Here is a 17294-nt window from a genome sequence, read left to right on the forward strand (position 1 = left end):
CCTTGGACAGGGGTTCAGCAGTGTCCGCTTGGTGGTGCTGGGATTGAAACTCATGACCTTCTGACCAAAAGTCCAACGTCTTAACCACTGAGTTTCCCAAACTTCCTGATTTTATAGTCCACAAACTTTTGTCCATACAGTGTAGGTGATTGTAGATTAACAGCATGACATTTAAATACTTTGCAGGTCACTTGGCTCAGGTGTGCTGGAGGTTACATTTTTTTAAGCAAGTATAATAAGTAAGGAGAAAGAGAAAAAAAAAAAAAAAAAAAGACCACCATCCTGATTGTGTGGTTGTGCAGCATGATGTTCTCACCTGTATCGCTCCTATATTCTCCATGAGCTGTTCCGTGTTGGAGGCTCCTAAAAGCACAGAGCTGACTCCTTCATTCCTTAGGCACCACGCTGCAGAGGATCAGCACATAATCACACCCGATACAACACTAACACACACACACACACACACACACACACACACACACACACACACACACTTTCTCTCGGCCGTCCATAACAAGCTCAAAGGTTTCAAACACTGCAGAAAATAAAGCCATATCTAAAATGAACACACACTGTAGTTAACTCTACCACCCATACTCTCTCTCACACACACACACACACACACACCCCAAGCCATCAGACCACACTGTTACCATGACTCCAGGGCAGAAATAATGCATTTGTTTTTTGTTTGTAAAAAAGAAATCGCAGAGAGGTTTAGAGTCGGAGGTGAGAGAAGCCGTGTGCTGACCGCTGCAGCTCCCTCAGGATTACACATGCAACACACACGCCCACACACACCCACATGTGGAGGAAACTCTGCGGGGATCTGACATGTAGAACATGTGTTTTATACAGTGTTGTGTAAATCGATCTTCAGAACTGCACATATCAATTCATTCTTTTAGATTAAACTGAATTACACACACACACACACACACACACACACACACACACACACACACGATTAGCCTTCAAAAAATTAACTGCACCAACATCTATTTAGAAACGTTTAGAGGGACAGCTACATCGGTACCAGTGCTGCAGTATAGATCAGTACTATCTGGTATATGGAAAAGAACCATCAGTTCTGGTGTAACTGTAGGGATCAGTCTGATAAGTACCGGTGCTGGTGGCTTGGTCAGGAATTTGCAGCTGGGTGAGGAAACAGGGATTAATGCAGTTCAGGAGGAAATGGCAGGGGCTGATGAAATGCAGGGGCGTGTCCAGGTATAAAATTAATGATATATATTTTTTGGTTTAGGTTCCTTCCCTAGTGTTCCTCACCTCCCCTTATGTGTTTGGAAACCAGTTTTAAAACAAAAACGTAATAGCGTTCTTATCGTTTCTATACAGCTCCTTTGTGACAGTGTTAAAGTGTATTACAGTTGCACGAGTGTAAGAAGATTTTTCTTCTTTTCTTTCCTTTATGCCATGTCAGCTTCTATGGCTAGATTCATGGTGAAAGGCAGGTTTAATTATACAAATATTAAACTAAATAATATGTTTAATATAATTTTTTTTCTAAAAATCTAAGACTAAATTTGGATAAAATTGATTAAAAACCTTTACAAAAGTATCAACAATAAAATTTTTCTCAAAGGGGTAAAAGTATTACAGTCCAGCAAAAAATGTTTAATGGACATTGGATTCTGCCAGAAGGGATATTTTGGGGAATTTTCTCCTGATGATAAAAATGTATTGCTATAGTTTTGAGTGTCCTATCAGTCATCCGACAAATAAATTCATCCCAGCGATTATTAAAATTAAACACGTCTCCCTCACTCCAATACCAAGATTTCTTTCTTTCACTGATCCCAGTGAGATGTTGAAAAGTTTTCTGACCCCACTGGTTTAAAGGATTGCAGGTCTTATTCTGGATACGCCCCTGCTGTGTGTGTGTGTGTGTGTGTGTGTGTGTGTGTGTGTGTGTGTATAATATGATAGGAGGTACTGTGTTCATCTTGGAATTGCCTTTATTTTTCACATTTACAGCACAGTGAAATTTTTTCTTCGCATATTCCAGCTTGTTGAGAAGCTATTGGTCAGAGCACAGGGTCAGCCATGATACAACCTCCTGGAGAACAGAGGGTTAGGGGCCTTGTTCAGGGGCCCCAAAAATGGCAGCTTGGCGATACCGGGGCTTGAACCCCGACATTCTGATCAGTATCCCAGTGGCCTTTACCACTGGGCTCCCAAGCTCATGGACTATAAGGGATTCACACTTTCACTCAGTCACACCATCATTCACACACTCATTCAGTCTAGTTTTTGGTCTGAGAATGAAGATGGAAAGGTGTGTATTGGTGAGTAAGTGTGTGTTGAAGGGTTGAGTGTGTGTTTGGGGCTTGCGGAGAGAAAGAGAGAGCGAGGTTCAGGACGGACGGACAGACAGACAAAAAGAGAGAGAGCGGCAGTGTGTGTGTTTAGCGTACCGATGGCGAGCTGTGGCAGCGTGCACCCCAGCCGCTCGGCGATGGCCTGCAGCTCTTTCAGCTTCGTCTGCTGACGCCGGCCCTCCTCGCTCAAGATCTTGTCCTTCAACCACTGGTAGCCCTGTTAATGACACAGCACACCTGCTCAAAAACAAGGGCCCTGTGCATGCATGCACAAACGCTGCTGCTGCTGCTTTCACACACACACACACACACACACACACACACACACACACACACACACACACTCCCAGCAGCGCTTGAATGAACAAGGGCCTGTTTTTAAACACGTGACTGTCTTTCCCAGCACCGACACAGACACATGATACACTTCCCTCTGTCTGAACAGCTTTAAAGGAGCAGTTAGGCAAAAAAAAAAAAAAAAATAATAATAATTTTTACATTAATGAGCTCGTGTCCGTTGCAGTACACGAGTCCTTTCTGTTTTAATTTTTCCTAAATGAAAATCAGCGAAAATGTCTCGGCCTGCACTTATTATAAAATTAATAAAAACCAAACAAAAAATTTACACACTCCAACTTCTTACTACAATATATAGCCAAAAGTTTCTGGATGCCTGAGCACAGGATTGGTATGTGCTTCTTTCTAAACACCACATTGCACATTTAATCCATATTTTCTTTTATAATAACTTCAACTCTTCTGGGAAGATGTTCCACTAGATTTTGTGGAGATTTGTGCTCATTCAGCCACATGGGTTTCAGTGTTTACTTTTATCCTGAAGACGTTTAATAGGGTTGGAGCTCTAAAGCAGGAGATCTTCCACTCCAAACCATGTAAAGCAGATCTTAATAGTCATGCTGGAACAGGTTTGGGTCTCCTAGTTTAAGTGAGATGTAAGTACAGATGTGTGCCTGGGAACAGTTTGATGGCAGGACGAGGCCTTCTGGGGCACTGACTTATGAAGGCCGGTGCTCCCTGTGACTGTGCAAAATTCTTTTTCAATAGCACCTCATACGCATCATAATGTATTTAGATAAGTGTTTGGTTATTGTCTTGCTTCAACGGAACATAAAAACTGGAGAATCGGCTACATTTGGGATAAAGAAATAATGATTTTTTTGCCAAACTGATACTTTAAGACTTGAACACACAAACACTGGTAAGTGTAAATCTGGACCAATGAAATTGTAATAACTGTAATTAGCATTCGCATGTGTGTGTTTGTGTGTGTGCTGGGACAGCAGTTAAATGACTCGTTTAGATTAACAGTGGGAAGGTTCAGTCTGTTTGATGATCCAAGCACTCATAGATCTGAAAAAAGCACAAGACCCATCACTGTCCAGATCACCAGCACAGCGTCGGGTTTATACGGGACTCGCACACACAGGTGAGAACACGAGGAACGGAACATGAGCGAGGTGTTAGAGCGCTGAGGACACGAGGAGGTGAAGGGGACTAGGTGAGCGCTCCAGCCAATGACCAACGGACCAACAGAGATACGATGCTGCATGCCACTTCACACGCGCGCACACGCACGTGAATATACTCTACACCACTGCACAAATTGTGGGAATGTTTATGTGTGTGTGTGTGTGTGTGTGTTATGAATATGGACAGCAGGCCAAAAATGTCCTCCTCAGAGTTACCACAGAGACACGCTCACATGACGGAACTACTCTAAAGGCTCATGCCACGACAACGCACATTCACAGACAACACACACCCACAAGGAGGGAAAAAAAAAAAAAAAAAAAACACCCAACTAGAACCTGGAAGACACCAAGACATCCATTAGAACAACAGCGACACAGAGAACCACCGTACAGTACAAAGCCACAAATGTTGCAGAAATCTAGAAAGTAAAGAACAAAACATGGAAGGGCGATCAGAGACCGATGGGACACGGGGTACCTTGAGAGAGGCGCGAGAGTACGGAGGAACGCCGCTGTCGTATTTCCCTGAGATGATCCCACAGGCCAGTGGGGACCATGTCATTGCCCCTACACCTGAAACACACATACACACATGCTATATATTTAATAAATAAAACACTCAGAGGGTGTGAGGAAGCAGAATAAGTGTTAGTTGATCATTTTCCTATGAGAGAGAGAGAGAAGCTGTTGGAGTTAACTCCTGGTGCTGTTTTTCATTCCATTTCTGATTTGAAACGTTTTCTTCTCCAGTTCTTCAAATTTATCTTGCGCCTCGAGCTCAGTAAGGATATTGTACAGAAGCTGTATGGAACTGAAACTGGATGTTACTATGGTTACAGGGGTTTATATGCAGCACATTCATTTAGATTCACCTGACAAATGCGAACTACCTGCTTGTGTTTAACACACACAAACTTCCAGCCAATCACAATTCAGTATTGTGATTAAACTTCGGTGTCAAGGTGAAAAATAGCATTAAAGTAGCGATAAACACTCGTTCAAGAAAGAAAAGTAAGAAAAACAAAGAAACTGAAAAGAAAGAACGAATGAAAAAAAAAGAAATAAGAAAAAGAACGGAAAAGAGAGAAAAGGAGAATTAAAAAAGAATTAAGAAGGAAAGAAAGAACTGTGCTTTATTCGTGTCACATGTACTTTACAGCACAGTGAATATCTCAGTGATGTAAGGAATCTGGGGTTAGAGCACAGGGTCAGCCATGATACAGTGCCCCTGAAGCTCTGAGGGTTAAGGGCCTTTTTTAGGGGCCCCAACAGTGGCAGCTTGGTGATACCGAGGTTTAAACTCTTGATGTTCCAATCAGTAACCCAGAGCTTTAACCACTGTGCTTCCACATTCCCCTCAGACATTACTCTTGGAGGATACTCCTGTTATCCAGACAGCTTTAATGTAATCACCATGGGGTGAATCTCCTGCAGTCAGATATCTACAGTAAGAAGCGTGTGATTTGTGAACACTTACCGATCTTATGAAAGAGCTCTGGCAGCTGCACTTCGACCTTCTCTCTCTGGAACATGTGATACTCGGCCTGCTCGCAGATGGGGGGGATCTGGTTAAACTGGCGCGCCACCGAGTACGCTTCCTGCAAACACCACCACGAGTTTCAGCATGGGTTTGGTTGGATCTGGAGGCTGCTGAAATTTTCTTGTCTGACCGTATGATGTTTATCGACGCACTAAAAGTGGCATTTACCACAACGCCCCGTGATTTGTCCTCAGGAGTTTCCTCGCCTTTTCCGAGACATTTGGTCTGATAGGAGCTCAGAGGAGAAGACGTGACTCTAAAGTTACTCACCATGATCTCCATGGGACTCCAGCGGGATGTGCCCCAGTACATCGCCATTCCTTGGTTGATCACGTGGGTCATCGCTCGCACCGTCTCTGCAATCAGATCGATTCATAAAAATAAATAAATAAATAATCACACAACCGTACAATTATTTATGGATCATTTTCCCACCAGAAGAAAAATTACCAAAAGAGAAATAAAAAGCGATTGATCCCTTCTTTAATGAAAGAGTTTGATAGATGACTGAATTTGATAGATTGCATTGAAATGACAAAGCAAAAGAGAAAAACAACAAGCTCCAGGATCAGGAGTTTTTACTGAGCATGAAAGTGCAGGGAAAAAAAAAAAGCGTCTATATTGCCAAAAGTATTGGGACACCAGGCTTTTTTCAGACACATGTGGTTCAAGAAATAAACTTAGAGGCTCACACTTGTACAGGACGTCTTTGGCTGCAGTAACATTAGCTTCAGTTTTCTGGGAAGATCTGGGACTAGATTTTGTGAAAATTTGTGTGACATTTCATTCAGCCACAGGCGTAATAGTGAAGTCAGGCATTGATGTAGATCAGGAAGTGAGGTGATCAATAGGGATGGAGCTCTAAAGAAGGAGATCTTCCTCCAAATCCAACTCAGATAAGCAGATCTTTATGGCTTTGTGCACAGGAGCACACATTAAAATGGAGTCCTATAAAAACGTCCTATACTGTACACGTGTGTGCTTCCAAACAGTTTGGAGAAACACCACATATGGCTGGAAAAGTGAGGTGTCCCAATACTTTTATCGATACAGTGGTGTAGCTACACAGTTTAGTGTCGTTATCTCACCTTCCATGGGTGTGTTGGGGTCAGGTCTGTTTGCGAACACCACGTCCACGTAGTCTAACTGCAATCTCTCCAGTGAAGCTTTTAAACCTGAGAAGTTTCAAATGCTGCATTAACGTGTGTTCACTCACCCCACCACGTGAGGGAATAAACCCTAACGAGAACTCCCTCACACCCTTTCCTTCTGTGTATAAACCTATAAAACTCCTGCTATAACATCATTTATCATACATTCATTTCTATCATTCATGTCTTTATTCACATAGCAATGTTCTTCTTCCAGTTTTCATTTCAGATGTATTCTTCTAATGATATTAAGCCCCGCCCCCAAAACAAATGTTATGTGAAATAACTTTAAATGAATTAAAATGGCAATAAACACACACAGGAGAAAAGGAGGAGTCTCCGATTAAGTACAAATTAATAAACAAAGAATGCATTTCAATTCATTTGACAGCAAACTGTATATTTCTTTTTTAACATTTCTATTTATCGCTTTTAAATATTCTGCAGACGCGTCTCTCTCGTCCCCTCGCCCTCAGTGTTGTGTGTAGTTCTGAAGTTTAACTCACCTTCTATTATGTGCTTCCTGGAAAGTCCTCTTTCAGTCTCTGCCCTGAGAAACATAAATAAATAAATAAATAAAATAAATAAATAAAATTCAACACATATAATAAAAAACCCCATCAGGATCCGCACACACACACACACACACACACACACACACACACACACACACACACACACACACACACTGAAAAGAAAATGGATTAAACTGTTGGAAGACTTTAATTACATTTAGAATTTCGACTCGAGCATGGTATTATCGCTGCTTCATTACAGCACATATGCATGCAGTAAAATAGTAAACAAACAGGTTCCTAAATATTTATTTATAGTACAGAAATATTAATAACACCGTGATTTTTATTTCATTTGAGTTATTGGATTTATTTCAGCGTTTGACTGGTAATTGATAAATGAAAATAAATTACTCAAACAATAACACAAATCTCATCTGCTTTGAGAGTGAGAAGTTCAGGAAGGAGGTTCTACAGCGTCAACAAACAGAACATATATTAAAAAATAAATGTGGGAATGTTTTTTTTATGGTTAAACAGTGGTGGATGAAGTACACCAACAATGAAGTCAAGTAAAAGTAAATAGAATATGATTCCAGTTAAAGTGTCTCTTTAAACTTTCACTTACGGTAATCAAAAGTACAAAAGTTTTTACCTTCAAATGTATTTAAGTATCCAAACTGCTATGATTTATTATAACTCTAATGTTCCTATTATAATTTTTATCAAAGACTCTTTACTTAATCACCTCAGTTTATGTGTAAAGACTCGAATGTGACTCAGCACACTGATCTATTAATAGAATGATATTAATGACTCAAACACTGATTTCTATTATAATAATTATCATGAACCCAAAACCTTTTTTTCAACTACATAAAAAAAAATTATGTAAATGAGGTCACGTGTGTTGTGGTGAGTTCGAGTCTGGAGTTTCTTCATCATTTATTCCTCTCTAAATGTTCTGCTTGATGTAGAACTGATGCTGAACTGTATGTTTTTGATCAGTAGATGCACCAAGCGCCGATCAGAACACGTGTAAAACAGAGCGTGCTGAATCAAATCCATGTTCAAATCTACATGAATATCAGATTTAGTGTTGGAAAAGAACCGAACAACACGAACCAGATCACAGAATTTATATCACAAAAAAAAACTCAATAAAAACATACTTTCCGCCCCAAAATATTTTCGTGGTGATCACTAAACTGGAGCGCCTGCGAAAGAGAAAAAAGGGGTGGTGTGGTATTAATACAAATTAATGAGTATTTAACAACAGCTGAAGCAACAAGATACAGAAAAATATAGGATTAAACCGTTTCAAATTTTAATAACTGCCTGGATTATTTTCAAAAGACACACAGCCCTAAAATGAACAGTTATGTTTTACTTAATCACTGGAGCCCAGATTCAACATTAGACAGCTCTTATTTTTAATCAACTCTTATTTTTAATAAATAAGTGGAGATTAGTGGAGAAGCTGTAACTGCATTATTGGATCATCTGGTTACGAGTCTGATCCAGAACTCAACACACTCTCAGAATAATATGTTAATTTTGGTGTGGTTTACCTCCATCCTTTCTTCTTTATTATGTTACCCAGCACCACCTCAGCCCTGGAACACACACACACACAGAGAGAGAGAGAGAGAGAGAGAGAGAGAGAGAGAGATGGTGTATTATGAATCAAACACCAGTATAAAATTAAGAGCAATGTAAGAACGATATCTTCTATATTTTTGCCATGACTTTTTACATTTTCCATTCACTACAACTAGGAGACCCAATCCTGTGCAAAAAGCCAGCTCCATGAAGATCTGCTTTACATGGGTTGGATTTGATCTCCTGCTAGAATTTCAACCCTACTGAACACACATTCAGGATGAATTTAAAGGCTGACTGCACCCCAGACCTCCTCACCTCCATCAGCACCCGATTTTACACATTTGTAGCTAAATAAAATCTCACAAATCTCCACAAAATCTAGTGGAACATCTTCCCTGAAGAGTGGAGGTTATTATAACCAGAGATTGACCGATTAATTGGCACCGATAGAAAAAAAAATCCATCCGGAAGCCATTTTTCGGCTTGTGGGTCGCTGTCATTACGAGAGCGGCCTCTAGAGGCAAATCACTGCACCACATGCTATTTGTTTTTACACGCAAGACTACATTTAAATGTATGTTTGTTTTTTTATCCAGTATTCATTAAAAAAACTTTACTTATCGGCAAGTATTATCCAATCCAGCTATCCGTAAAATCCAATCAACAATCTTATGGTCAGGTGTCCACATATTTTTCATGTCTCTCACACACACACACCTTTATAATTGTACCTTTAACAAGTGCACATAAAGTGAAAAAGGAAACGAATTATTTCCATGAACCTCTTAAGCACTTGACATCATTTTGTTGAGACGAGGAACACAGTAATAGTGTGTGTTTTTAAAGTGCTGGTCATAATGGGTCAGCTCCAGGAAAAGAAGGTCCTCATCTTATGTTGTAAATTATTAAGCACTTCAACACTATGGATCCGAATGTGCTTCGATGAACGAGAGTGAGGTTCCTCAGAGTGCTTGGACGGATGAAAATGAGTGCAGGAGGAAGTCAGTAGGGCTGCATAATTTGCCTATAGCGTAGGAGATGAAATAACCTATCAGTCTTTTTTTTTTAAACATTCTGCAGATATTTTTTTCCATTCGCATGCCCAGCTTAGCACCACGGACAGCTCATTTGCGGAGACTCTTTATGGCAGTTAATAAGAACGCCACGGATGCTAATTGGCCACCGGAGTGCGTCTGAAATCCGCGGAAGCTCTCGCGGCCTAGACACAAAAAAAGCAGTCCTGCTGAAACGTGGCCTCCTTAAATGGAGTGGACAAGGAGCCACAGATTGAAGTGTCCATCCGCTCTAAACACCCCCTCATACCTGGCTGATCATTAGAGGAACAGAAAAGAAAAGAAAAAGAAGAGAGGAGCACTTGATGGCCAATTAGTCTGACCCTCGGGTCTCTTTTCACCTTTCAGCTATATTTCTCATGACGCTTTATGTATCTCGATGCAACCGTCTGTCTCGTCACATCTCTGCTGCTTTGAGGATCTGGAATGCTAGGAAGCTCTGATTAGTGAGGCGTAGCAGGATTGGATTGTTTGCAAGTAAGATTTCAGAGCAAGTTTGGCTGAGAATGTTGTGTAATAGAGACGGAGATGGAGGCAGACCAGAGCGTGGGCGGCACAGCCTGTGTTTTTGTTTGGTTATGCGAGGAGAGAAAGACTAAGAGTGAGAGGTTACATGTGACTGTGTGTGTGTGTGTGTGTGTGTGTGTGTGTGTGTGTGTGTGTGTAGTGCCAGGGTGAATGTTTACTCCAGAGTGCCGTGCGAGATCACTGCCTTCAGCTGCTCCAAACAACGTATTATAGAAACCACACACACTCCACCCCTGCCTCCTCTCCTCCACCCAAACCCATGTTTCACTCAATACATTTCGTTCGCTAATAAAGCATCGCGTCAGACCGTTCTTCTCACTCACACACACACACACACACACACACACACACACACACGCTAGTTAAATCCTCTGAGCAGGGCTCGGTGTGCTCTACGAGTCTGCAGGGAAGTGAGTCAAGGATCAAGCAATTAGAGGAATGCACTGCTCAGGGGTTTTAAGGCGGGGTTTCTGAGGTCAAGGCTTCCTGCGGTAAGACGGACAGACAACTAAGTGCACTGGAAAATATTCAGCCCACTGTGTAGATTCATTACATTTATTATTATATTTCAGATGATAATAAAAAAGGCACAGAATCTGTAAGGCTTAACACTATATGGAGATGTTTTGTGGACACCTGACCAACAGCCTTGATGCTGAACTCACAAGGTGGTATCAAAAAGTTTTATGTTTTTTGGTGACATGCCAACAAGGCTGCACGCAAACTCACAGGGAGCACCGACCTCAATAAGTCGTCCTGTGTACCGCTACTGTGCAAATTGTGCTGTTCTGACTACGTGCGTTACAGCGTCTGGGATTTCAGCATGGACAGCAAGTTAGAACAAAGGGCAAATGTGAAACGATGCAAATCTGCCACAAAGATCGTCTGGCATTATTGGGCCATTATTAAGTTTATGGCGATGCGACAACGAGTCGTTTGAGGTGTTTTGAGTGGCACGTGCAATGAAAGAGTGAAAGAACATCACCGGATGTCGACGAGAGATCAGGAAGACCCTCAACGACTGCTAAGAACAAGTCCTTCGTGTCGAGGATCACTCCAGGTGACCGAACTCGGGTGTGCGGGTTCTACAAGTTCTAACACCGTGTTAGACTCAGCACTCAGCGTGTACAGGCAGCATATCGAGTGGATCAACTCTTCCACATAAAATGGCCCATAATAAAAGTATGTTTTTAAATAGATTTGAGCGTTTCACCGTCGTCGTGATTGTTGACATGAGTCTGGTGTCTGATCTAAAAATCCTGAAGCTTGGTACACAAAACACACATTTAGTTTAGTTGGAATGGTGACGAGGATTTTATAATTTACTGCATAAAGTATGTGATTTACAACACAAGCTGGTAGATAACAGGTGAAGCGTATCTGACGTCTCTAGATGTGGTGGCTTGAACTAGGAGATCCAAAATCTGTTCCAGCATGGCAACCGCCCTGTGCACAAAGCCATGATGATGATCTGCTTTCCATGGATTAGTGTTGGTTGAAGATCTCCTGCTAAAGAGCTTTAAACCCTCCCTATTGAACACTTTTAAGATGAATGTGACGCTGACTGCACCCCCCAAGGCCTCCTCACCTTCTCACCTCACATCAGTACCTGACTTTACTAACACACTTGTAGCTGAATGTGCACATTAGTGGAACTTCTTCCCAGAAGGGTGGACGTTATTATAATAGCAAATATGGATTAAATGTGGAATGGGATGATCAAAAAAGAACAGCAATCCAGAATTACCAGGTGTCCACAAAGGTTTGGCCGTACAATATGATTGCATGCTGCTTCAGAGATCATAATTACACTAATGATCATAATGAGGGTTTGGAAACAACTGCTACTGAATGACGCACTATGAAGCTTAATAATGACTACAGGTTGTCGTTTGTAACATGGAAATGTGTCCCTCAGCTTTATTTTGTTCATAAGACCAGCAGATGATTTTATGACGATGAAATTGTTTATTCTTTGTTAAAGGTATTTTGCAAACTGCCCCTTTTGTCCTACATAAGAATTTTTTTTCTCTCCATTTCTTTAGTTTAAACAATAAAGTAGAAGAACGTAGTGGATGATTCAGTGTGAGTGTATGAGCAGTTAGGGGGAAGGCTGGGACACGGACATATGCTCCAGAGTATGGTGACTGGACTAAAATACGGAGTGGAGAGATCTGGCTCACTCACTTTCCTGCAGCGTAGACCTCAGCCGTATCGAACAGATTGATCCCGTTCTCATAAGCCAGAGTCATCAGCTGCTCGGCCATCTGCCGGAGACAATTGAAGAAAAGGAGGAAAGGGAAAAAAAAAAAAAAAAAAAAAAAAACCACAGGGGAAGAGTGGTGTCAGTTTTTTCAATCCGAACTGCTCATTAAATTGTATTTAATGTTTATAGTTTTAATTTTAAAGCAAGCTGTTTTTTTCCCTCATTACCTCATCTGTGATCTGACCACCGAAGGTCACCCATGTTCCTGTGGAAACAAACCTGGAAATTACATTCTTCTACAGCACTGAAGAGCTTTCCTTTAGTGTGTGTGTGTGTGTGTGTGTGTGTTAATCTTAGAAATCTGGAGTTATGGAAAAAAAAAAAAGGAGCATACTCTATAGGCCAAAAGTATTAGGACAGCCGACTTTCTCACCCATGTATGCTTCTTCCCCAAACTGTTAGCACAAAGTCTATCTTCAGATGTGCTAAGACCCCCAAACCTGCTCCATGATGATGCACAAATCCAGCTCTATGAAGATCTGCTTTACATGGGTTGGATTTGGTGAAAGATCTCCTGCTATAAAATCTTTGATCGTATTGAACACATTTGGGATGAATGTGAACGCTGACTGCACCCTAGACCTCCTCGCTTGATCTCACCTACATCAGTACCTGAATTCAACACTCTTGTGGCTGAATGAATCTCTAAAATCTCCACAAAATCTAGTGGAACATCTTCCCAAAGGAGTGGAGCTTATTATTACAGCAAGTAGGGACTTAAAGAGGATGTTTAAAAAGGACAATCTTACAGGGTTCTCCAAAAGATTTTGACCACAGTGTTTTGATGTGTTTGCATGGGTTACCTGCCTCTTTTTTTTTTTTTTTAACAGACATCCCCAATCCCCCTGTATTCTACCCCTATTTCAGACTTTTTTAGAAATAAATCTATGCATGGGTGACAATAGAAGGCATAGGCATAAAAAATGCCTCTAAAGTGCTGCTTTGCTTAAGCCCCGCCCCCTTTTTTCGATGGCTCTATATGGATGTAATCTTTTTTTTTTAGGTTTCAAAATATTTCCCATAAATGTTTATATTTTCTTTCTCCTGATAACGGGCTCCCAGGTTATTACAGACACTTATATGTGGTACAATAAAATTACACAGGAGGCAGCATCTGCATGCGAAGTTACAAAGGCGCTGATCCGAATAAGACTCAAATGATGTAATTTCCTCTGGGCAGTCAAAAAAATAATAAAAATAAAAAAAAGATCATCCTGTCTCGTCTGAGCTCATGATGACCCGAGGAAAGCACTTACCTAACCCAAGACATGACACCCTCAAACCAGACTTCCCCAGGTTTCTGTAATGAGAAAAAAAACCCATTAGATTTGTCTCCTGTTGGTCAAATAAAGAGAAAATTCAGGATGTCAGCAGAGATTTCAGGAACATGAGCAGAATCATGTAAAAACAAATATCAGATGAAAAACTCAAATCATCATGTGAAAACATCTTCAATGAAACATTTTAATGTATAAATAATTCTACAAAGTGTGATTAATTTCAGTAGAATGCAGGATAATCAGCTTAAAGAAAAAGCCTGACTATGATCCGAACTCGCTTTTAAACGCTACTGAGGTCAGAGTTGAATGTAAAGCAAACGCATCCCATTAACCTAATAACTGCAATAAACTCAATAATGAGGTTCCATCTTGCACAGTTCAAAGCTGAACTACTCCCTAAAAGAGTGCAGTGATCTATTTACTAAAGGGCAAAAGTTTCTGGACACCTGACCACAAGATCGTTATTCATTCCTAAAAGGATTGGAGCTCTATAGCTGAAGATCTTCCACCAAATCCAACCCATGGAAAGCAGATCTTCACGGAGCTGGCTTTGTGCACAGGGGCATGGTCATGCTGGAACAGGTTTGGGGTCTCCAAGTTTAAGTGAAGGAAAAAAATAAATTAATGCTACTGCATCCAAAGGCCGAGTGGCTGATAAGCAAAAAGTTAAGGCACTTTCTTAAAAAAATAAAAATAAAAAATTGCGATACTCTGAAATGCTTTATTCCTTTAATGTGTGTGCCTGTAATCATCCTCTGGCCACAATCAGTCCAGGTGATTATATAAGATAAATAAAAAGAAAGACCTGCTTCAGGTTACCTTTATTTCCATCACATTGTGGATGTAAAGTTATGCCTCTGAGAGAACCAGTAGTTAAAGAAATGCATGAAAATGATTAGCGGTGAGGAAAAGCACAACAGATTGAAGGCGTCAACGGGACGAGACACGGCTGTATCCCTCATCGATGAAACCACTCTCCAACTCATCAAAAATACTCGAGTGAAAAGCATTTTTTTTTTTTGTCCTTGACATCTGCCTGTTGTCAAAATTACACACTCTTGAGAATTTCGTCTCATCCGGATTGCGCTGCTGAAACCCCCAGACCTGTTCGTAGATTTTCGAAAGGTTTGCTTCCGACAGAAAAATTTTCCCGGGAAACATGATGCTGTTTTTTGGGTGGACTTAAGATTCTTTAAATCTTGAAAGTTTCAGGGTTGTCCGGGAGCATGAGGAGAAAAAGCTGTGAGTAAAAAGCTGACGTTATGGAGTTCTTATCGAACAGGGAAGAACAACGGTGATCTGATGTAATGATGTCTCGAGGCAAGCGGACACGAGGAAAAAAATGTCAGTTTTTATTCGGCGTGTACAGGAATAATAAAAGTGTATTGGAGATTAAGGATGATCCAGCACACTGCCGGTGTAGGAGTATGAGAGATAGAGAGAGTGTGTGTGTGTGTGTGTGTGAGGGAGAGAAAGAGAGAGAGAATATCGTGGGTGTGTGCATAAAAATTGGGAACATGTAGGAGGGAAGTGAGGGAAGTGATGCTCAGTAAATATAATTTCAGTCTTTTATGGGAAAAGTACACAAAATAAAACAAAAGGCCTGGAGAGAATCTGAGATATTCAGCAGATCTACAGTTCAGAACATCATCTTAAACGGAGCACCGGGAGATTTACAGAGCTAATTGCAGGTCGTCGTTAGTGACAGTAACATGATTAAAAGGGAAGTGGATTTTTAATAATTGTACTCCTCATCAGGTCACTTGTGAACACAAAACCGGTGCACCCAATTGATAGATGTACATTATTAGTGTGTGCTTCTTTTTGAAGATCCTGTTCCACACTTAGTCAACCTTCACTCTTCTGGCAAGATATTCTACTAGACTTTATGGAGATTTATTCGGGTTAGTTAGTAAAGTCATGTACTGATGAGGTGAGAAGGTTTGGGATGCAGTCAGCATTCACATCCCAGAGGTGCTCACGAGCTCTAAAGCAGGAGATCTTCCAACCCATGTAAAGCATATCTTCATGAAACTGGCTTTGTTCACCGGGACAGTGTCATGCCGGAACTGGTTCAAGTGAAGGAAATATTCCATGGTACTGCATCCAAAGTGTGGTAACAGTTTCTCAAAGGGGAACTACTTGTGGCAGGAGAAGTCAGGTGTCCCAATACTTTTGGGCAATTTTAGCTCTTGTACTTCCTGTCTAATCTTTGCTCCACTATGGATCTTTACGCCTACTGGAACCTCAGACACCACCGTTATCCATCTTCACTAGGGGAAACTCCTCTTATCCTGCTGCATGTGACCTTTTAATCTGGTCTTTAAACCCGGACTCCATCACTAATCTCTCGTTTTCTTGTTATCCGAAACCCGGGCGTTCGTCTGAGAGCACTGTTCATCATTACCCATGTTAAAAGACACACCTGACCTTTTTGCTTGCCAGGTTGTGCTGGTGTGTGTGTGTGTGTGTGTGTGTGTGTGTGTGTGAGAACCTAATCTCTTTTTGTTCTAAAGCCAGTGCGACTGTCCATCATGCAGTATTTATCACCGGCATTAAATATTCAGTGTGACACAGCACAAACAAAACAGATACAGCTGCAGGAGCGGGTTTTGTTTTTCTCCGAGCGAACACTGCGTAACACGCATGCGACACTGCGTCTTTCAGAAACCCTTCAGAGGTAACGGGGTTAAAACAAAAAAAATCTGAAGATCTTCGTTGAGGAAGGGAATATCGCTTCACTGAAGGAGAAAAGGACATATGATGAGAAAACTCAGCACTAAGTATCGTGTAAAAATCCCCCCTCCTTTATTTTTCGATCGTTTACAAAAAAAAGTCGTTAATTCACACAGAAACGTCTGAAAACCCTCACGTGGCTGTACTGCGCATGAGCAAAACGTAAGGCGATGGCGACTCGCGTCATTTCCGCCTGAAGTTTATTTACTTTCCGGCTTTTTGAGAACGTCATTGGAAAATGCACAAAATTTTCGAAAGCCTCTGTTTCCATGGTCCACAGGAAAACATCGTTTTCAAATTTATCCTCTTAGGAGTAAAGCTACGTTTTCAAACGGAAATGCATTAGTGTGGACATGGCCATGATTAGATTGTGTCTCTGGCAGAGAACGTTAATAATACTCCTGTGCACAAAGTCATGACAATATGAGTTGGAGTGGAAAATCTGGAGTGGACTGCTATGTTCTTTGACCTGAATGTGAATGCTGACTGCACCCCAGTCTTCTTCACCTCACCACCTGACTTCACCAACACCCTTGTGGCTGAATGAAATCTCAAAGCTCCACAAGCACACTCCAAAAACACTAGTAGAACATCTTCCCAGAAGAGTGGCGCAAATGGGACTACACGTGGAATGAGATGTTCAATAAAAATAAAAACCCTTAACAAATCTTATGCTCAGGTGCAGAGAAACTGTTAGTCTTATAGTGAAATATATATGTCCCTGTTTTGACACTGTTGTGGAGATCCAGGACAAATCACAGAAGATGC

General features: G+C 41.1%; 1 protein-coding gene across 4 annotated transcripts in view; it reads right to left on the reverse strand.

Annotated features, from left to right (window-relative positions):
- Positions 1-17294, reverse strand: part of kcnab2a (potassium voltage-gated channel subfamily A regulatory beta subunit 2a) — a 61771-nt gene that overhangs the window by 1210 nt on the left and 43267 nt on the right. For all 4 annotated transcript variants that reach the window (XM_046875545.1, XM_046875543.1, XM_046875544.1 and 1 more), the window contains 12 exons: positions 13767-13810; positions 12678-12715; positions 12432-12511; positions 8610-8654; positions 8211-8255; positions 7030-7073; positions 6461-6547; positions 5643-5728; positions 5310-5430; positions 4311-4405; positions 2436-2556; positions 317-405 (listed from right to left, as the gene is read on the reverse strand). In XM_046875545.1, the coding sequence (XP_046731501.1) occupies positions 317-405; positions 2436-2556; positions 4311-4405; positions 5310-5430; positions 5643-5728; positions 6461-6547; positions 7030-7073; positions 8211-8255; positions 8610-8654; positions 12432-12511; positions 12678-12715; positions 13767-13810 (895 nt within the window). The remainder of the gene's footprint in view (positions 1-316; positions 406-2435; positions 2557-4310; positions 4406-5309; positions 5431-5642; positions 5729-6460; positions 6548-7029; positions 7074-8210; positions 8256-8609; positions 8655-12431; positions 12512-12677; positions 12716-13766; positions 13811-17294) is intronic.

This window comes from Silurus meridionalis, chromosome 19 (assembly GCF_014805685.1).
Source record: "Silurus meridionalis isolate SWU-2019-XX chromosome 19, ASM1480568v1, whole genome shotgun sequence".
Classification (NCBI taxonomy): domain Eukaryota; kingdom Metazoa; phylum Chordata; class Actinopteri; order Siluriformes; family Siluridae; genus Silurus; species Silurus meridionalis.